Source organism: Choloepus didactylus, chromosome 9 (genome assembly GCF_015220235.1).
Source record: "Choloepus didactylus isolate mChoDid1 chromosome 9, mChoDid1.pri, whole genome shotgun sequence".
Taxonomy (NCBI): domain Eukaryota; kingdom Metazoa; phylum Chordata; class Mammalia; order Pilosa; family Megalonychidae; genus Choloepus; species Choloepus didactylus.
Window position 1 is genome coordinate 57,309,570 of NC_051315.1, and position 22,264 is coordinate 57,331,833.

The 22,264-nt window shown below is 38.2% G+C and overlaps 2 protein-coding genes across 4 annotated transcripts in view; one reads left to right on the forward strand and one right to left on the reverse strand.

Annotated features, from left to right (window-relative positions):
* STK39 (serine/threonine kinase 39) overlaps positions 1–22,264 on the reverse strand; it is a 382,860-nt gene that overhangs the window by 336,128 nt on the left and 24,468 nt on the right. The gene's annotated exons all lie outside the window — the stretch shown is intronic.
* Positions 11,444–12,350, forward strand: LOC119544660 (deoxyuridine 5'-triphosphate nucleotidohydrolase, mitochondrial). Its single transcript, XM_037850149.1, has one exon. The coding sequence runs from the start codon at positions 11,483–11,485 to the stop codon at positions 11,906–11,908; it is 426 nt and encodes a 141-aa protein (XP_037706077.1). The 5' UTR covers positions 11,444–11,482; the 3' UTR covers positions 11,909–12,350.

The window sequence follows — 22,264 nt, forward strand, 5'->3', positions numbered from 1 at the left end:
CTTTGTATAGCATTCTCCACTAGCTTAATATATTGCTTATAAGCTGCAAAAAAAATACACACACACACACGCAAATACGTGTGTGTGTTTATTTAAAATGGACATTTGGTATTCACTGTAAATTTCTTTCAGTTTTGCTATATGTTTGAAAATTGTTTCAAATAAAATGTTGACAGCAATTTCTAAAAAATAACACCGTATCTTAGAATAATATATAATCACAAGGCAAAAATTAATCATATATTAAATAAAAATAGATTTTAAAATATTATGTACAATATTGAAAAATACAATAAATAAAATATTAATTATGTTTGTCTTTTGGAGATGGAATTACAGACGACTTCTGCTATCTACTTTGTGTCTTTCCATATCATCCAATTTTTCTTCAGTGTGCATGCATTGCTTTAGCAATCAAAAAGTTACTTTAAAATACTAAATTAAAAAAAAACTCTGAAACCAAACTTAAATTACTTACTATGAGAACTGTAGGTACTATCCAGGTTCAAGTCCCTTATGAAGGAACTTTTAAAAAGCAACTCAGTAGAAGAAAATCTTAGAAGCCTTGAATCAACTACTAAGGTCATCCCTTGGCAATTAAGACAAGAAAAGAAACGTGTTTTAGCAATCAGTTCTTTTAAGCAGATTTTCAAATCAAAGCAGCCAATTCATAACTTCTATCAGTCCCATAACATCCATCTGGTTTACCACCATGGCATAGCAAACTCGCCGTCGGCCACCACAATCCCTGACAGCAATGTCCTCTTGGGGGCCTTCTTTTGCCTCCAGAAAGGTCCGTAGCCAGTATGCTTGAACATGACTCTCAGTCCAGTGCATACAGCACAATACCTACTTCCTGGCACAAGTCCCAAAGATAACACCTGATGAATCAACTGTTGCCACAGAAATGAGAAGTTATAGACTCTTGATTCCCTGGTGACTTAAAGCAAATAACATGAAAGTGCTGCTCTAAGAAAAATAAGGCTTCTTTAGATTCTTTAACGTTTTATAGGGCTCTGGATCTGGGAGACAGACACCCAACATTTCATTCACTTGGAGTAAAAAAGGATGAGAAACACAAGAGGTTTTTTTCAAGGATATCTTTGAGGATCCAGTGTTCAAAAATGGTAATCAACCCAAGGTAGGTAAGGAAGGTAGAAAGAGATTGCTCTCATGTCCAAGCTTCTTGTGATGCCCGGGGACAGAGGCAGAAAGGCCAAAGAAAGGCCAAATTGGAAAGAAAACCAATTCCAGTAACAAAATTGGATCCACAATATGAGCATACATATGCCCAGGTAAATTCACTCATACTACGAGACTCCAGCCTCAGGAAAGATTCATTTAATGCCTCTTTTTTGGCTTACCAGGCATAGCTTCCCATATACAGGACTATTCGAATGTTGTAAACAGCTGAGCACCAAGAAATGAGAGCCACCTGCACAGCTGTATGAATTATAAATGGCCAAGTTTGCTCTAAGTTCTCCTCTGAGTACTCATGAACTGATAATTTATGGTAGAGATAATCTTTTATAACTATTTGTATTGCTTCTGTTATTTCTTTACTTTCCTTTTTCTGTTGCATTAAAGTTCCGATTACACAAACAGTAAAAGTTATGTGTACACTTTAACTAGGGAAATAACTGCATATTATTTCAAGGGTAGTTCTATTTCCAACTTAGGAGAATTCACATGCCAGGAGGGCTGTTTTACAAATATATTAGGGTCCCCTCTCCTTATATCACACTTTGGCTCAAGTCAACCTTTAATTGAGCACCTGTTACTTGTACCACACAATGAAGGCAGTGGAGAAGATACAGCAATTAGTAAAAGACAGCCATTGTCCTGTGGGATTTTAAACCTCGGTACACAAGAACACACTCGCAAAAAGAAGGATACGAAATGTCAGAGGCAATCTAAAGTGTTTTGGCAGCTCAGTGGAGTAAATTATATCCACAGCTTGGTAAATTAATGAAGAAATTCGTTATGAAAAGCAGTAATTGAGGAAGACCTTGAAATACAGGAAATGACAAGACTCTGATCATAGCTAACATTTATTGGGCAATTAAAATGTTCCAGGTATTGTGTTTGGTGTTTTTACATTCATTACTATACTTAATTCTAAGAATCCAATGAGGCAACTATTTAGCCCGATGTTACCGACAAAGAAAAGGAGGCTTGGAGAGCGATTTGCCCAATGTCAAACGCTGGTCACAGGAATCAGCTCCAAATCCAGGTCTGCCTGCTTCCAAAGTCCACAGAAGGAGGGAAGAGTAAACAGGAAGAGTTGCTAAGGAGGAAGAATACAGGTAGAAAAGGGAAGACCAGGGGAACCTGGGCAGCGAACATCCAGTGGAAACTGGCTCAACCTCTCACTTGGTAGGTGCTTTCTCTTTGGATATTCGGGGAATAGTAGCACCCAGGAGAAGGTCATACATCCCAATGTCAAGGTCAAATAATGAACATTCTCGGGGAAAAAAGATAATAGAAAGCCAGTGTCCTTATAAATATTTAACACGCACAAGAGTATATAAAAACTCCCTCCTAATCTCATTGAGATAAAAATAATAATAATAATAATAATAAGCATTCTTACCAGCTCACCACCTAAACTCTGGCCAAGACAATTTGTTGCCATCACAGTTTAAGGATCTGCTAAGCTTCAAGATCGTATCACCCTAAAATGATAAATTGATCAAGTCCGAGTATATCTCTGAAGGCAGACAATGTCAACATAGCACCCCAATCAACAATTGGACCAACAGGACTTTTCTGACTTCTCTGAGAACAGCTACAACCGTCATATTTTTTCAGGCCAGCATACTGGCTGGATTGTGGAGAAAGCTACATGCAGAGGCACCATCATGGAAAACTGAACCTTCTTTAAGTGCATGTTTTCCCTTATAAATTCACTCCACTATTTCCTTTTCTATAAATGACTTCTTTCAAATCCTCATCTCTACTTCCAATCTCTTCTCTGAGCTCCCAATCCTAACTTGGGGACGTTTATTACAAGGGACCACCAATACCTTCTTACTGAGCACAAAAAAAAACAGCCCTGCCTTGCAACAGACAGGGCCATGTGACAGGGAAACGTCACTGCACAGCACGCCCCTGCCTTCCCCTGTTGCAGCTATGAGACAGAGGGCTGAGCCACAGGATTCGAGCAGCTGGATCACCCAGTCACTGCAGCTAGTAAAGTTACATCGCCCAGACTCACAGGGGACTTTGAGAGCAAGAAATATTTTTGTTCTGAAGCTCCTGAGATTTGGGGGTTGTCTGTTAACCACATCACAGCCCAGCATACTGTGACTGATAGAATAAGCTTAGAGGGCATCCCAAGGATACCACAGATAAATGACATCTAAAATCAAATTCTTCATTTTCTTCCACCTACATCCAGAGAAGCCTACCTATTTGCTATTTTGGTTAACTCACGAATTCTTAGATTCTGCCCCTCTCCTTTGCATTCCCTGGCCCATTTACAGAAAATTTACAGACACTGTTTGATCATTTTTTGTTGACGGTGATGAAGGTCTTAACAAAAGTCAAATGAATTTTAGTGAGACTTGAAAAAATAATGGAAAGTTTCTGGAGACCACCAGAAAGACATTTATTTTGAGAAAAAAAAAAAAGAAAGAAAGAAGGCTCAAACAACAGGAAGCTGAGACTCTTTGATATATAACTTTTAAATCTGTCTCTTACAGGAAGAAACCAATGTAATTGGAAAAATCAATTCCCACCTTTGCTGCAAGGGCATACCAACTTGGAAGACATCGGAGATTAAAAAAAGGCATAGAAATGTGCTTCCATTTTTTTAAGGATCATATCACTACTCAGAACATAGGGGAAATATACTTTTCTACAAATAGCGCCAGCAATTTTAAAAATTAAAAACTTTAGCCCACATAATTGTAATGCAAATATCAAAACTTTACCTCAAAGGTTATTTATCACTGTTTTTTTCTCACTACCTCTTGAGAGGGGCCCGCACATCCTGGCTCAGAAAACAGCTATGTAAGAAAATATGAGTTGTGGTTTCATAAAAATTTCTTACTCAGATGTGTTGCAAATCTCATTACCAGTTCCTGGATCATACGAGGCACAGACACATCAAGGCTCACACTCCCATTTCTTTATCTGCTACATAGCAAACTGTTGTGGCTCCAAAATCTGCACTTGGAAAAAATCTTTAATCTCCTTTTTGTTTTCTGTGGGAATACCAGAAGTTTCTTGTCAGATAATCTATGCAGAATGATATACAATTTAATTATTATTGCAGTTGTCTTTCTCTGAAATAAAGCTAAAATGTGCTCAAAGTCGAGCAGGCATTATAGAGTTTTAAAAAAAAAAAAAAAAAAGGAAGTAATTAACTATCCATTTTTTCAATGGTAACCTTAATCACACTCAACAAACAGCAGTTTCCTCTCAACCCAACTCTAAAACCTCGAGCTTCAATATCCTAGGGCAAAAAAATGGTCATGCAGATGTTTTAACTTAGATTCACCCAAAAGGCCAAGCGTGGCTGTTATCTCTCCCACTCCACCTATTTCTTCTCAAGAGTGTTACTAAACATGGAAGGATTGCTCAACTTTCCTGCCCAACACAAGTACACATTGCAATTTGAGTGACTACCCTTCATTTAAACCATGTGAGTCAAGAGGAAGTAGTATTATTTATCGGCCGGCACACATCCATCAGGTACCTACCACACTTGTACACCTGTTTATAAGGTTCATTTATGTTCCTAGAGTTTATGCAAAGTTCACCAACCCTGGGAACAATATAATAAGCCAGAGATTCTGTCTTCTCAATCACACTTTGTGACTTTAATCTAAACCAGTGAGTTCTGAGTAATATTTGGTGGTTGGAATTACACCACCAAATATTAGACATGACTTTATATCTGCATCTGCCTTGCAATTTATTTCTATTTTTTATTTTACTTAGTTGTACGTAAACAAACACACTTGTACTTCATAAAACATCAATGCCCAGTCCTGTGTTTCTGAATAGCTCATCAGAGGAGACCTGTTATTAGTCACTGCACGAGTGGAAAATGACCAATCAGTGAAGCTGTGTACAAAAATCTTTCTGCATGGTGCATTCATGTAAATATTCCTATTTCTGGTTGTGAAAGTAAAATTCACATGCAAACATTCACTGGTCCTATTATAAACCAAGTTGTGCCCCACAATCCAGGAGTGCGTGAAAGTGATGTGAGAGGATGTTGTAAATAACTGTCTGACTCTATCGTGGTTACTTAAAAAGTGACTTCCCAATCATCATTCATTGTGGCTTGATAGAAAGGATGACGCATCTCAGTTCAAGCTAATATCCACAAGGGATGTGGAATGGCACCTTTAAAAAGGTGCTCTTCAGCCATCCAGAATCTTCATTTCTCTCACCTTAGAAAAGGTGAAAGCTTGAGTCATGACTTGAAGACCACATTCCTTCCGTTTACAGAAAGAGAAGCAGCTTGTAAGGAAAAGATTATCTTAATACCTTGTGCTTAGTAAACAGGTCAAACTAATAATACATTCATTCAGTTAAGTGTTTGCATAAGGAAGTTACTGAAACTTACTGTCCTTGAGAATGTTTCCTCCCCATCTCACCCACAGGAAAACAGCAGCTACCTCCTCCCCAATCTTAAAGTTCTAACCAATAATCCCTCCCAAAGAAGTCTTCTACTCTCTCCAACATCACCTCTCCATATCGAACATGGCCAACACTCTTCCCTCTACCCCTGGACAAATCACTTAACATCCTTGAGCCATCTGATGTGTAAGGGGCCCAGATTAAATTTCTAAGGTGGACTTACCAGTATTACTTGGATAACTGTTTACAGCATGCCTCAAAAAACAACCAAGCTGAAAAAGAACTCATCCCATGTGCTATGACTAATTTTAACCCATGCCTTCATAATTTCAAACATGTTCACAGCATAAAATAGTAAACTTTTAGGTGAAAGATGTTTTTAGATGCATTTTGAACAAGAAATTATGATAACAAGTGACATAGGAAGACATACTCCTTATAATACATCAAAATCATGACTGATAAGGTTCAGGTAACCTCTGTTGTCTCCCTCCTGGTCCCCTTATAGATGTTCCCAATGTATACCAGTTAGGTGTATATCCATCTGGGCCTTTTTCTAGGTATTTACATATGTATCTCTGAAACTGCAGAAAGCTTATAGTGTAGCACTGCAGACTCCAGCACAGCCATTCTGGAGAATCTGCCAATACTTAGTCAAATTAAGTACACAAATTCCTCCCGACCCATGTATCCTGTAGCTGGATATATATCCCAGGGACTCCTCCCGCAGGTTCCCGAGGGGCATGTACAAGGATGACCCCTGCTTACCGCAGGTGGGGATGGGAGTTAAGAGGCATAAAATACCTCAAGTAGTCCCTGTTGCATTTTAAGCATTTAGCAAGTAAGTCATTATTATTAAATAGATAAAAAAGATGTTCACAGCATAAATTATATAAATTCTCTATTACAAAACTTCATTTGCAGTATTATCCTAAGGTTGTTTTCCCCCTTATTTAAAAAAGAAAAAAAAGTATAAGAGACTGGAAAGCTATATCAAAAAAACGTTTACAGTGGTTACCTGTGAGGGGAATTATCTATGCGTTGTAGTTTCTTTGTTTTGCTTGCTTATATTTCTACAATGAACATAGATTACTTTCGAATTTTCTTATGTCCTTAATGTTCCTTTCAATGTAATTCTTGTTGGCAAAAAAAAAAAAAAAAAAATCCTGTAATTCCATGAAAGGGTAAATAGTTCAATTACGGTACACAGAAGTAACAAAAAACTTTATAGCCACTTTTACAATATGGGAACATAGCATAACGTTGTTGGGGAAAAAGCAGGCTCTGAAATTGCACTTGCAAGAGATCTGAGAGGCCGAGGACTGCCGTGGTCAGCAGCACCTGCACCTGCCTTCACAGCCTGCCGTGTCATTCAAAAGTGTGCGACCTCAGGCAAATCACTCCGCCTCCCAGGGCCTCAGTCTTCACGTGTCAGACAGGGTGAGGGTAGTGCCTGCCTCATGGGATTGTTGTGAATAAATGTCAAAGATGAAAAAAAAAAAAAAAAAAAACCATAAAGGTCCACTTAAAAACGGGTGCATTTCATTTCTGTAAATTTTACTTCAATAAAGTTGATTTAAAAATACATGCATGCATACAAAGGGCCACATATGGTATGACTGCATTTATATGCAATAACCAGTATAGGTAAACCCATAGAGACAGAACGCAGCTTGGTGGTTGCCAGGGGTTGGGGGAGGGAGGAATGGGAAGTGACTGCTTAATGGAGACTGGTTTTTATTTTGGGGTAATGAAAATGCTTGGAACTAGGTAGACAGGGTGGCTGCACCACACTGTGAATGTACTAAATGCCACTGATCTGTTTACTTGAAAATGGTTACTTTTATGCTATGTGAATTTTCCCCTCAATACAAAAAAAAAAAAAATACAGGCATGCAAAAGCATATACAAATTAAAAGATGGACATAAACATTTAAAAGCTTGACCGTGATGGAAAATAATGAGTAAAGGGGAGGAAAGATAAAAGAAAAGAGAAAAATTATGTAACAGCGTTAACAGTGAGATGAGCTTCCCAGCCCAATAACGAGAGGGCTGTGAACTGAAGGACTGCTTAAACCCTCTTCATCGGAGGGCCAAAAAAGTGTGTTGCCTTTTTTTTTTTTTTTTTTAAGTAGTATTCAACTCTCTTCTTCATTGTAACATTTGCTCTTTTTCTCTATTGATGTACACCTTGGAGATCTCTTCACGTTAGTACATACAGTCATATATTATTCTGTTTTTCAACTCTAGGGATATACCAAGATCCATATCTTTTCAACTTGCTTTACACTTTTTTTTTTTTTTTTGCACTTTGCTATTCATAATACACCCATTAAAGAAAGTTTAGAACCAGTGTGGTAAGCAACTTCCTATACCAAAACAAAACTCTATTCTGAAATTAAAATTTAATTTTTAGAGCTATTTCATATGCATCTTTCATAGCTAGTCCCCTCTCACAAACCACCACTGCTACTGCAAAACAGTCAAAAGACTGCAGTGACCCCACTACCATTTCCACACTCTCCAAAGTGAGATTGATTTAATTTGATTTCACAGAAAAAAAAAAAAGAAAGAAAGAAAAAGTTAGGTGAACACGAGTTCATTGTCTGATTCTTTGCCCTAAGAGGGCCCTTCCCTAAACCCCTGTGACCACCTGGCCTGGCTCTTTTGGTATTAAGTTTAAAAGTCTGGAATTGGTTCAGAGGATACACACAGCATCAGTAATAAGTCCACGGAGTTCGACTTGGAACTTTTGGCTCCTTCAACTACCATCCTAAAATCTCTCCCTTTTCTAGATTCATCTTTCCAAACACCAAACACCAACGTGTCATCTGCTCAGATACAGCGTATGTAACAGAGTTCTCCTGGGGTTTTTGTTTTCATCAAAATAAACTAAAAGGCTGCCCTTTCTAATAATCAGTCATGGATGTCAGTTGCCTCGAGGTGACACAGGAGAGACAAACTTGACATTTGTGAAAAAACGGCAGCTGGAAAGAATCATACAAGGGAAAACAACAGGGGAACATTCCCTTCTGGGCTGAGGAAAAACTTGCATTTGAGAAATCTAAAATAAGCCCTTTCCCAGAGCTGGGACAGAGGACACCACCGTGGTGTGATGGGGGAGGACAGAGGCGCCCCTCAAAGCCCTTCACCCTGTTCTCGCTGGGCTGGCTGGAGATGAGGGTCAGCTCCAGTGCCAAGGGCTATCTGGCATCTAAGGGCTCGGGTGGTTATGCAATACAATTATTTTTTGCATTGCATCCCTCCCACGGGGCATTCCAATAAGCTTTACAAAGGGAGTCATTCATAGACTTGATAAAAGCCAAGTAAGGGGAAACTTTGTAACGATGAGGGACAGGAAATAAACAGTTCAGATATGGAAAGAGCTCCACTCTGCTTTCCTCCTAGGCTTTCATCTCCCCACCCAAGACAACCAAGGGCAAGGGGATCAAAGAAAGATGGAAGGTGAAGAGTAAAATCAGATGGGGACAGGGGAAAGGTTTATTCTCTTCCAGGGAAAGAACATTCTCACTCTTGGCAAACAGCAAAATGATCTTCTGACGACTGATTTAGAATTGGTTTGGGTTCTTGGTCTTCTTTTTTCCCTGAAGCCAGCTATTTATTCTATTCGTTAAATAATAAGCACAAGTCTCAAAATATTTTCCTAATTTATGACTTAGCAGCCTGATTTATTTTGACAGAAATCGACAGTATGCCTCTATACCAAGGCAAAAGTTGTGTTTGGCTGTTTAAAGATCTCATTAGGATTCCTGCAAGAAATTCCTAGGTTTGGGCAATCCAGAAGGGGCTAAATGTATTTTTTCACTGAGGTGAATCACTGAATGAAGTGGCAAATCATCACCCTTAACTTGAGCAAACCTTACAGAAAAACCAGTCCTCAGGCAGAGAAACATTATAAGCCGCCTTTAAAAGAAGATATTATTTGTGTACTTTCAGCCTTCTAAAAGCAAGGCTATTTCCACCACTACACCTCTTACCTACAGATCATCTCATGAACAGGAGAAAACGTTGATGTCCCAAGGAAGTCTTGCTCTGAGGCAGCCGCTCACCATCTGGTGTTTGTACCCCAGAAAAATATGTTCTTAAATTTAATCCATTCCTGTGGGTGTGGGGCCATTGTAAGTAGGGCCCTTTGATGAGGCTACTTCAGTTAAGGTGTGGCCCACCTCAGTCAGAATGGGTCTTAATCCTTTCACAGGAGTCCTTTTTAAGAGAGTGAAATTCAGATGAAGAGAAAGCCATAGAAGCAAGAAGCTGAGATCATCCACCCCAGAAGAGAAGGGAGAGCAGGTGCCTTGTCATGTGGCAGAGGAGCCAAGATCACCTGAAAGCCGGTTGGGAAGAAAGCACGGCCTTGATGATGCCCTGATTTGAACATTTTCTTGGCCTCAAAACTATGAGCTAATAAATTCCCACTGTTCAAGCTGAACTATTTCATGGTATTTACTTTAAGCACCCTAAGCAACTAAAACACCATCTTAGTGACTCCTTGTACTACCTGCCCTTTCCAAGCACAAGGACATTTTAACTAATAAATCTCCTGAGAATGAAGCTTTTTTAAAAAGTTGGCCCAGGTGCCCAGGGTGGAGTAAGGCCAACTCCAGCCCTAGGTTCTTAGCAGCAGGTGTGCTGTGTCAGGCAAAGGAGGCTTCTCTTAGGCCTGCTAGGTCTGTGTTTCCACAAGGCGTGACCTTATTAATCTGAATAAACTCACTAAACCAAGATAAATGATTATGTGTTTCAGAACAGCTCTATCAATATCTTCAAAGGTGTCCCACACCCTCCCAAGTCATCTAAGAACATTCCACAGAGGGTGCCTTAAAGTAATGATTCTGAATTCTGTAAGTCACACAGGGAATGCATTACATTACAGAACTACCTTGTCCAATTTCCTATTGACCTTCATTACTGGAGAAGGAGTTTCAGCATCAGTTTGAAACCCCCACAGAGAGAAAGGGCAGTCTCGGAACGTAGGAAGGGGACTTAATAAATGTTCCAACTTTTTATTCATAGTAGTCTCTGGTACCTTCCTAAAAAGCCAGAATGTAGATCTGGAAAAATCAAAGAATCACATAAACTCACATTTCAGAAACATCTTATTATGTAATGAGCACAGATTATCCTATTCCCTCTCCCACTCTCCACACACTTGATTGTATTTGATAATCAAGAGTCAGCCCTGAAACTGATACTTAAGGAGTAGAGAGTGTTTAATAAAGTTTATTGTAGAGGTTCAGAAATGGATAGCACAATATTGTGTGATGGTTCCACAATATTTTAAGTGTAATTAACAAAGCTGAGTGTGAGTATGGTTGAAAGAGGAAGATTAGGGTCATGAATGTCAACAGAAGGAAAGCTAGAGGATAAAAACTAGAACTGTGTAACTCAGCAAAATCCAGAGTAGAAGATGATGGTGTTTAATTGTACAAATACAATAAAGTTTTTACATGAATGAGAACAAATGTCTGTCATTATTACAAGGTGTTAAAAATGGGGTGGTATATGGGAAAAAATACAGTTAGTGCAACCTAAGGTCTATAGTGAACAGTAACACTGTAATTTCTTTCATTAATTGTAACAAAGGCACTATACCAAGGCTAAATGTCAATAATAATGGGATATGGGGGGAGGGGGATATCAGTGAATCACTTAAAACCTCCCTACTTGGAAAATACCAAGATATACAGGGATCATATAAACATCTTATAATACCATATCATCATTAAGGCAATAAAATGAAATTACTGATGAGACTTAGGCTGATGGGAATCCTGCTAGAGGAAGGATTTAACAGCACCTGATCACAAAAATGGAAAGGGGGGCCATCTCCCCCAGCAAGCGCGCCAGGTCTACGGAGGAGGGGGGCATGCGTATCCGCTTTGCCCGGCTCTCGGAGCACGCCACGGCCCCGACCAAGGGGTCGGCGCGGGCGGCAGGCTATGACCTGTACAGTGCCTATGATTATACAGTACCACCCATGGGGAAAGCCCTTGTGAAAACAGACATTCAGATAGCCCTTCCTTCTGGATGTTATGGAAGAGTAGCTCCACGTTCTGGCTTGGCTGCAAAACACTTCATAGATGTAGGAGCTGGTGTCATAGATGAAGACTATAGAGGAAATGTTGGTGTTGTGTTATTTAATTTTGGCACAGAAAAGTTTGAAGTGAAAAAGGGTGATCGAATTGCACAGCTGATTTGTGAACGCATTTTTTATCCAGAAATAGAGGAAGTTCAAGTTTTGGATGTCACTGAAAGGGGTTCAGGAGGTTTTGGTTCCACTGGAAAAAATTAAAATTTATGCCAAGAATGGAAAACATACTTTTATCCCTTAAAATCACTTTTACTTAAAATGTTTTGGTGTTCCTGCTCCTGTAAACTTAATAGCCTTATTAACCTCTAAAAAAAATCTAGTTTTCTTAAGATCAAGGAAACCTCTGGTGGGATCGCATAGAAACTTCTTGTGTTTTTCTGCTCAGCGATTGTTGTATGTAAATCTGCTTTAGTACCCTAAAACAAGCAATTTCTTTTTCAGTTCATTTTATGTATAAATGTGTATCTTTTGGAAAGTGTGTATTATTTAATTCACTAAATGCTACCCCTTCAGCAACTTATTTTGCTTTAATTGCTTTATGAACCATAAACAATGTCTTATTCAGTAAACTCGAATTCTTTCAAAAAGGTAAATTATTGCATAAACTGAACTAAAAGATAATAAAAAGGAGAGGTTAAAGTTATTCTGTGTTCTTCCCTTCTCTTTATTGGTCGAAACAAAATTTTGAAAATCTGAAGATTCTTTCATAGTGAGAAGAGAATCCTTAGGCTATTATTGTTGTTACTGTTTTTAATCTTCATTTGCTAGTCCTTGGGCTGACTGGGTAGAGGTGTGTTTGTGAAAGGAAATGTAACTTGGAAATATCTAGTTGATTTGTTCCTCTGAAATTCATTCTATCAGCAAATTATACTAGTTATGGTTATATCTGTTTCCTTCACTGAGGTAACAATAGTAGGCTATAACCAAAATAAAAAACAATGCAATTTTATAGAAATAAAATAAGTTCTATTGATGTATACCTATCCCATTAAGTTTTTCTATCCCAAGTACATAGTTAGAGTAAATATGTTTAAGCAGCACTTTATTGCAAATTTGAGGCAGATTTGGTGGATTATCAACATCTGTTGCAACCTCCTGCTAGTGCGCTTTCCTTTACTGTATTTCCCAGACTCCTTTACATAAGGGTGTAGGGTATAACTTGTTTTTTGTTGATCAGATGCATTAGTATTAGACTCAAGAGGCTTTCTTTTTGTGGGTGTGTATTATACAGATGGAGTGCTTCTGGAGCTGGTAGCTCTCTTGGCTGTCCAGTTTCTTGAAGAACAGGCTAGAATTTGTTTCTTCTATCCTTCCAGGGATGCTTTAGGCCATTTAATGTCCTTCAATATAGTAATTTCCATTTGTGGGTCACAGTCTGTTAGTGAATCATGAAATCAATTCAGTGGGCTATAATCAGCATTTAAAAAATTGAATAGAAAAACAGGATAATACGTGTTAGAAAGGTAGATAATGTGAAAATTGTTTGAATTACATATGTATGCATGCATGTGTGTACTGGGTATACATATGGTATAATTATTTCTGCAGTCAATAAAATTTAAATACTGCTGTAATACATCCTTTTCTGCTCAACTAGCCAGAGTGGATTCTGTTCTCTGCAACTGATCCCTGACCAATGCATAGTAACAGTTGAGTAAGAACAGATAGTATGTGGCTACCAAAAGATACGGTGTTCGCTCACACTGTTAATGTTACCTTTTACTGAAGGTCTACTATATTGAACACTCGACGAACAGCTCATTTCTTTCTCAGAGCTTATCTGTGAGAGAATAGATAAAACATCCATTTTACATGTGACAAAATTTGGCTCAGGCCCCAAATAGCCAAATCTATATTGCAAAAGAAGAACACAGTTAGAAGTCTTATACTACCTGATTTCAAAATTTACTATAAAGCTATAGTAATTAAAACAGTGTGTTTATGACATAAAGATAGACATAATCAATGAAATAGAAGTGAGAGTTCAAAACTGAACCTATACATTTATGGCTAACTGATTTTTGACAAGGCTGCCAAAAATGTTAATTGGAGAAAGAATGATGTCTACAATAAATGATCCTGAGAAAACTGGATATCCACTCGCAACAGAATCAAGTTGGACCGCTGCGTTCACACCGTATACAAAAATTGACTAAATGTATCAAGGACTTAAACATAAGGGCTAAAATCATAAAACTCTTAGAAAAATGGCAAAACCTTCATGACCTTCGATTTGACAGTGATTTCTTAAGATATGACACCAAAAGCAGGAACAACAACAAAAATAAATAAAATGGACTGCATCAACATTAAAAACTTGTATCAATGAACACATATCAAGAAAGTGGAAAGAACAAACAGAATGGGAGAAAATAATTGCTAACCATATATCTCACAAGTGTTTAATATTCAGAATATATAAAGAATTGCCACAACTCAACAACAAAAAGATAACCTAATTTAAAAAGTCTACAAAAGACTTGGATAGTCATTTTTCCAAAGAAGATTTATAAATGGCCAGTAAGCACATGAAAACCTGCTCAACATCATTGGTCATGAAGGAAATGCAAATCAAAACCACAATAAGATACCACTTCACATCCACTGGGATGGCTATTAGATTAAAAAAAAAAAAAGTGTTGGCAAGCATGTGCAGAAATTGTGGGAAGGTAAAATTTCAGCCACTGAAAATCAGTTTGGTTGTTCGTCAGAAAGTTGAACTTAGAATTATATAACCCTGAAATCATACTTTGAACATACACACCAGAGAAGAGAAAGCAGAGACTTGAACAAATACTTGTACACCAACATTTATAGCAGCTTTATTAACATTTGCGACAAGTGAAGGCAACCCAAGCATCCATCAACAGGTAAATGAGTTAAAATGTATACATACATGATGGAATATTATACAGCTGTAAAAAGGAATGAAGTTCTGATATATGTGACAACATGGATGACCCTGAAGACATATTAAATAAAGTGGATGAGACACAAAAAAAAAAAAAAAAAAAAAAAAAAAAAAAAAAAAAAAAAAAAATGGAAAGGGGGTAGGGGGTGGTGGTAACAACACTAACTAGTCCTCAGCTCTGGTCAATAAAGTCTCTGTCTTCTGAATCATCATCACTGTTATCACTCACCGCAGGCCCATAGAGACAGCAGAGGTTTTTTGTTTCATTTTTCCATAGGGACCAGCAGCCTGCCCCGGATTTCCAAAGCAGACAAGTGACGTATACAGAACCACAGAAGCTGAGAAAATTCCCAGCCAAAAAATGTCTTGGGAAGGTTAAGTTCACAGCATCTACATGTGTTGTCTTTTCCAGGAAGCCTACTGGACAAAGTCCTACCATCAAAAATAGTGACTGTGAAGCACAGAAGTGCCAGATATACCAGGGTAAGGACAGAAGTACGTGCATCCTTTACTCTACCAGGACTCCAAGACCAAAGTTCAACCAAGGTGGGTTTGTACGCCAGGGCCAAGTCACCTAAAGAACATGACCACCTGGAGAGAAATCCCTGCATGTCAGAGTGGAAATGAGTACAAAGTCAAAAAGACATCGCATTTCTCAAAGGTAATTCCAGGCAAAGAGAGCAAAGGCAAGAACAGAAAAAAGACTTTTCAAAAAGAAAAAAAAAAAAAGAAAAATAAAAAGTAATAAATAAAAGCAAACTACAAAAGGTATAACCTCTAAAAGAGAGACAGGAAAAGACTGAATCAGGCACAGGGAAGACTTTTAGGACAGGCAAAAGGATGAAGTTAATGCAGCCAATCAACAAATCATCATCAGCTCCCACCAGGTGGCAAGAACCATGTTAAACATTACTCAGGATGTAAAACCGTCAGGCACATGTCCTATTCTCAAGAAACATAAAAGCTACTAAAAGAAGTAAGCCTTCTGCCCAAATAGGTGCATTACAGTTATATATGATTTTTCCCTATGAACTGTATGAACCAAGAATTTGGGGTGAGCATTTGAGTTGAATCTTGAAAGATTCATGTAATTTGTATATTGGGAAAAAACTGAAGATAGCACTCTAGAAAGTGGGCAGGAGAGCACTAAAGGCAAGAAGGTAGGACAACATCAGGCAACAGGAAGTACTGTCAGGGAGTACATGAAGATGAGTTTGAAAAAGCCAGCTAGGGCAGTTTCATGGAGGGCCTTAAGAAATATATAAGGAAAAAAAAAAAAAACTCGACCAGCAGCAGGGTTTGGAAGTGGGAGGGGGAGAGATATATCAAAGCAACAAAATGGACCACTTTTTACAATATGTCCTATCTTCAAAATGGAATCAAAGAGAGCAGCATAAAATTTGGGATGATTAGAGCTTTTCTCTGCTCCTTTTCTATCAAGCACTCCTCGTTTACGAAAGAAGAGGTACCCAGTTAGTCAAACAGATGAGAAATGATCCCAGGTACCCAGGAAACACCACCAGTCCTTGTGAGATACTGTTAGCTTGTTGGGGCTGTGAGTGAAAACACATCCAAGTAAAATCTCAGTTCTCTCACCAACCCTACGCGGTACCTTCAGCACCTTACTGGCCCCAACATGTTGTTTTTATGTCCAGTAAGTGAAGAACAGAATTTTTTTTCAGCTATTTTGGGTGTTCCAACATTTTCCAAATGCACTTAACTCTTGGTTTATTAGTAAACAGCCTTGCAGAGTACAAAAACATCATGACCGTGAAGAAATTCCCCCATTCCATTCTGAGGAGCTCTCAAGGCCCTGCCCCCTTTCTCAGGTAGAGGAAGCCTTTTCCTGTGGCTTCCATCATTTCCCTCCTACCAAATCCCTGAGGGTGGTTTGCAGATTTACACTGTCCTTCTACTGTCCAACCCTAGTCCCAGACAGACAGGAGCCCTTAGATAAAGGAGAGAACTTAGCTAAATGAAAGAACTTACATTTACTCCATTCCTGATCTCTTGAAATGGTGTGGAATAAGCTTGCACTTCTCTCTTGATGCAAAAATACTGTGGTCTCTCAACTGCCTTCCCAGAAATCTGTGCTGCCTAATGATTCAGGTGTGGGTACTAAAGAAGTCATTTATTGAAGCCAACCTTAAAAAGATGAGAGGGAAAAACAGCTGTGCTTACAACTCCACTGGCGCCTCTCTGGCCCTCACTTACCTTGAAGTTAGGACTGAGGCCAAGGCAAGTTTCTTTAACCTGTTTTTCTTGCTTTCATTTTGTTTTGTTTTGTTTTGTTTTTATTTTCTATTGCTAATTTTCACAAGTTTGCTATACATTAAGTATTATTTACTCTTACTGCAGAAGGCACTCCAACACATAACAGCACGCTATGGGGCATTCACACAGAAAAGTCATGAACAGCTTTAGTGCCCTTGCATAACTGAATAATGATGAAAATCAATGTTTTTTGTATAAAATTTAATATGAAAAAAAGTAACAAATGAAACTAAAATGCTCAATTAGCAACCACAGTAAGTGCCAAACAAAGCCTCTCTGCTTAGAAGTGACACTGGTGCAGCAAACACTGTTATTTTACCTAGTGAGAGTCTTCTTGGGACAAAGAGAAAACCACTCTATGCTGTATAGCAATAATGGTTATGTGTGGACCTTGGAGAAAAACTAAATCTGACCCTCACAAGTTTTTTCAATCTTCAGGCTTCAGTTTCCTCCTCAGCTTGACAGAAGCATTAAACGAGGATAGCACATGTAAAGCACTTGGCAGAGTAGGTATTAATACAGCGCTGATGCAGTGGAAAGGAGGAACTAAAAATGTGGATATTGCACTTTTCTCTCACAGAGATGACATACACAGTCAATGCCAAAAGAGACATTAAAATCAAAGGTAATTCATTTCAACTGGACCAAGAAAAATAGTCTGTAAAATGAAAGGTATTGTTTTAGGGATGTTCTGGTTCCAACCAGCTCTCCATTTAAATGCTTACTTGGTTTCCTCTGGATGTGACAACTTTTTATTTAAATTGTCAGAGATAACATAATTGTACGTGTGTCCAATCCAGGAGATTAGGATTACACACCCTGTCTCACGGCCTATGCCAATAGCGCCTCCAACTAAAACTAGTCTGCCAGGCATGGGTCATATTTTAAAGCAGGCCACCTCATGTAGAATAATACTTTCCTGTTAAGAGGTAGAAATATTTGGCTTTGTGTGTTGACGTAGAAGAGTCAGAAATAATTCCTTTTGCTTCCTGGGTCTGCTTCTTTTGTACTGGAATTATTCGTTGTTTACCTGGTTAATCATACTGAAATGCTGTTGATTTCAGCACAGGAAGGGCAAGAGAATATGTAAGCAGGAGGGGGAGACGTAAAAAAAATTCCACTACAACTAGGATACCTTTGCTCAAAGGCACCACTTGATTAAATTCACATCGTGGGGTCATCTGTTGAGTTCTTAGAACAATGGTAAATTTAGTTTCTGGGAGCAACAAAAAAACCATTGTTTCTTTTCATTATTTGTCTTCCTTGTTGAAAGTTTAAACACTGATTGTCCTGGTCACACAGTTTAAATGCAGAATAAAAGCACAATATTAATCCATGCATATCAAGAACTAGACATAAATAAACACATGCATATATATTCAACTTGTGTTAATATATAACCCGTTTGTATAGGCAGCATTACTAACAGAATGGCCGCCTCTGAATCAAAACATTAGTCCAGTTGGTCTCTCACTACAGTTCTGTCTTGGGACAACTCTTGCAAACCATAGTGGGTTATTGGTGCCTGGAATTCCACAAACTGGATTTGAAATCCCATCTGTTAGGATCTGATAGGAACAATATGACATGCTTTTAACAAAAGACAGAAGGACTGTGGAGACAGGGTGATTAGCAATAAATGTTACACATCTTCACTAGACAATTACCTTCCCCAGGTGTTATTTCCAAGTCTGTTTCTCTCTAGCACACTTTCAAGGTCAGACCCCAAAGACAGCTTCCTCTTTATATAACCAAGATATGGCAGCACCTGGCACACAGTGGAGCTCAACAAAGGCCAAATAAATAGATGGAGGATAATTTAATCTAGCTATTCTCCACTCAAGTAAAAGTGGGGAGGTGTGAATGCTGACCTTCAGCCATTTCAAGGTTGTTGAGGTCTTTCTGTAGAATAGACTGAGTTCTCCCCACCCTTGCTCACATCTCTGCATTCCCTCATCCCCAACGCACAGGCAAGTCTACCTTTACAAGAGTCCTACCATTACTTCTTCACTTTTTAAGCAGCATGATTCTACTCCCCCTAATATACTAGGGAAGAACTTTCCTAACCCTCACAGGGCCTTGCGCTACCTACCAGGCTATTCTAGGCATATGAAGAGAGTAGTACATGTGCATCTTTTCCTCTTCATGTTTAACAGGCTGCTGTTATGGCTGAATTTCTTAGTCTCGTTTCAATGTTGGGAAGTACATGAGCAAAACCTCAAGAGTTTCCCACTTGGTATGATGAAATTTATTTGAATCCACTGCCAGAATTTGCTTTACAGCTGTCAACACTTTAGCATTAATGTTAATAACTTTTTTAAACCTTCCAATGTCCCCATCAATGATTCAGGCAGATGACAGGCCACGAGGATTGCTGCTTTATGCAACTCATTTATCGACTGCATTTTTAGGAACTTTGTTTGACAGAAGACAAGAGGAGGGATAGTAAAGAGCATTTTAAAATGTTCCCTCATTCTCTCATAATCTCCAGAGCCCTATCTACCTATTTAGTAGCATTAACTGTTTTGAAGACATGCAAATAATACATTTAAATAATTGGTTTAGGGGATAAACACTCTGTCCATGGTTTTTCTATTTATGAAATGTTTATATAAGTGCATGAATTATGTCTAATCAAAAAAACATGTTGAAGTTATTGCTTCAAACATTTAAAACTTATTAAACATATTTAAAACTCAGTAAAATATTAGGTTTGGAGGGAGAAATACAAGGTTTGGAGGGAGAAATCTTACCTTAAATTACCAGATAGTTGGTGCTTCATTAATATTTATTGAATAAGGAGTGAATTCTCAAGTATCCATACCAATAAAAGGGTGCACTGGTGTGAAAAATATAAATAATAATAGCCTTCAAATACTGAGAACCTTCTATGTAAAATGGGAAAAACAGTAAATGCCTCATTGGGTGCTTGTGAAAATCAAACAATTAATAAATTAAAATTAAATTAAATTAACCTATGAAAAGCCTGTAACCCAGAGCTGACACGTAATAGCTCCTCAGGCTAAATGCTATTATTATAACCATTACTGTGATGGTTATTCTTATTTAAAACATTGAAGGCTAATATGATGGTCTTGATTTTGATGATGAAATGCTATAAAGCACAATGAGGCCCGGTTACTGACGTATAGTCACAAAGCTAGTAAATGATGCAAATGGGATCTGAACCTGGCCGTGAGGCTCGAGTTTCAATTCTAACTACCCTGCGATGCTCCTTTAAAAACAGAGATCTTTCTTCTAGAATTTCACTTCTTCTCCTGAAAGTTTAGCTCTGCCTAGAGGCAGATCAGATAGCAAAAGCAGAGCAAGGAATACCCTGGGAAGGGTAAGGGCTGTGCAACTAGACAGGACTGGGTCAGATCCAGGTGTATGACCTTCAATGATTATGTGATTTCCCCCAAGTCCCTGTTTCATAAAGTGCAAAACTGGGATACTCACACCAACCCCCACGGGAAATGATGTAAGGATTAGACATAGAATATGTAAAATACTTGGTCCAGTCCTTAGCACCCAGCAGGGATCCATAAGCCCTTGTGCCAGCATCACCTTCTCACCTTGAGTCCCTTTCACGAGTCCTATTTGCATAGAGAGAAAAACTCTTCCCAGAATATTATCTCAAGATATAATAAAATTCTTCCCCTAGAATCAAATAACTTTAATCACACAAAATTTTCTTTTTTCATACCATTTTACACACACATAACACACAAATACATCTTCTGCCTCTACACACATAAGGAAAAAAGATGATGTATAGTCATATAATACATATATAAAATCATATTCACAAACATTTTGGCACTTACAGGGGGAGAAAGAAAGGGGTGTAATGAAAACTAAAACAAACTGCAAATGAAGAGGAAATTCTCAAGGAGCAACACAAAATTCACTTCCCTAGAACACTGTCGTACTGCCAAGTAACTGATGAAACAGCCTCTCTACAAACATCACGTATCGGTATGACCCATCGGTGTAAAAAAAAGATAAAAAAGGGAAAATGGTTCAACTTTTTTGTTAAATTTGGTAATCAGATAAACAGCCAAATCTATAAAACAAGATGTAGGAAAAAATTACTCTATTGTTTCACACAAAAACAGCCAAAAGAAAGGGCATTTACAAACCTGCTCTCAGCCAGGCACTAGGTGATTTTCAACCCCCACCAAAGCAATCAAATAGAGATTAACATGCCTGTCAGCTGAAGCCAGGCTGTCAAAATGAAAGCTTTAAATTACACGTCCTTACCAAAAAGGATTTAAAAGATTTTTCTCCTAAATTATAAAGAGCATTGCACAGTCTTTTATAAAACAGTAATGTTTAATTTTGCTTATGTGCTAAAAGGCATTTCTGAGCTGATTAAAACAGAAAATTCAAAACCGCCAGAAGAAACTTTCCAAAATGAAGTAAGACCATTTGGTTGTTTTTTCCAGAGGCAAATATGTTGTTTTTCATCTTTCTTTCATCCAACAAAAATTCCTACAAAATGACAGTCAAAGCAACCTTCTGATAAGCAGGAGCCTCTCAAATCAGATTACCTTTCAAATGATCTGAAACCAAAATAAGCATTTTATGAGCATGGTTCTCATTTTAAAAATAAAAGGAAAAGCTGCCCTTTGAGATTCTGAGGGACACAGGGACCAAAGTTAAGGACTCAGCAATTGAAGAGTTACTGAAATAGTCAACTTGTTAGCCACTGCTTTGAAAGAGAAGTGGACTGGAAACAAAAACAGGAAAAGAAGAGATGCTTGATAGGGAACCTCAAGAGGAGAAAAAGCAGTTTACAAAATTTTTCCAGTGGGATAGTTAGAATCCTTCATCTCTAAAATACCAGACTGCCAAATGCTGAATAAAATTTGGGAGGATCAGATATTCTTCCCAATATCCACGGAGAAGATACTGCTTATTGACATAGGAAAATAAGTTCTTCCACCAGGATCAGGTTCCGGGTATATTTTTCGGATCACATAAGTGGACATGCCTGGGGACCATCATTACGCAAGCAGGATGAGCTACTTCACAGTACTTTAAAAGAAAAAGTTCTGCAGAAAAGGCATGGCTGTATATTTTATCTCATGATTCAGGCGTTGGTATTTCAGAATTTAAGACAATTTACAATTGAGAATGGGCACAAATTTGTCCAATTTATATTCTGTATACAAAAAGGGAGGCTGCTTCCTAGGGAAGGATTTGCTGACTTAAAAACATAAACATAATTTCTAACAAAAGGTACAAAAGGGGTATGATTGCTGCTTAGGGGTATGATTCTCTCTCTTTAAGGCCAGTGCCCTCTTATATAGGTGGTTGGTTATTATCTAAGATAATGTTCTATAAACAGGAGAACTCGGGATGCTTAC

What these genes read in the sequence shown, in the direction of transcription:
- LOC119544660 (XM_037850149.1), top strand. Translation starts at nt 11,483, where the DNA reads ATGCGTATCCGCTTTGCCCGGCTCTCGGAGCACGCCACGGCCCCGACC.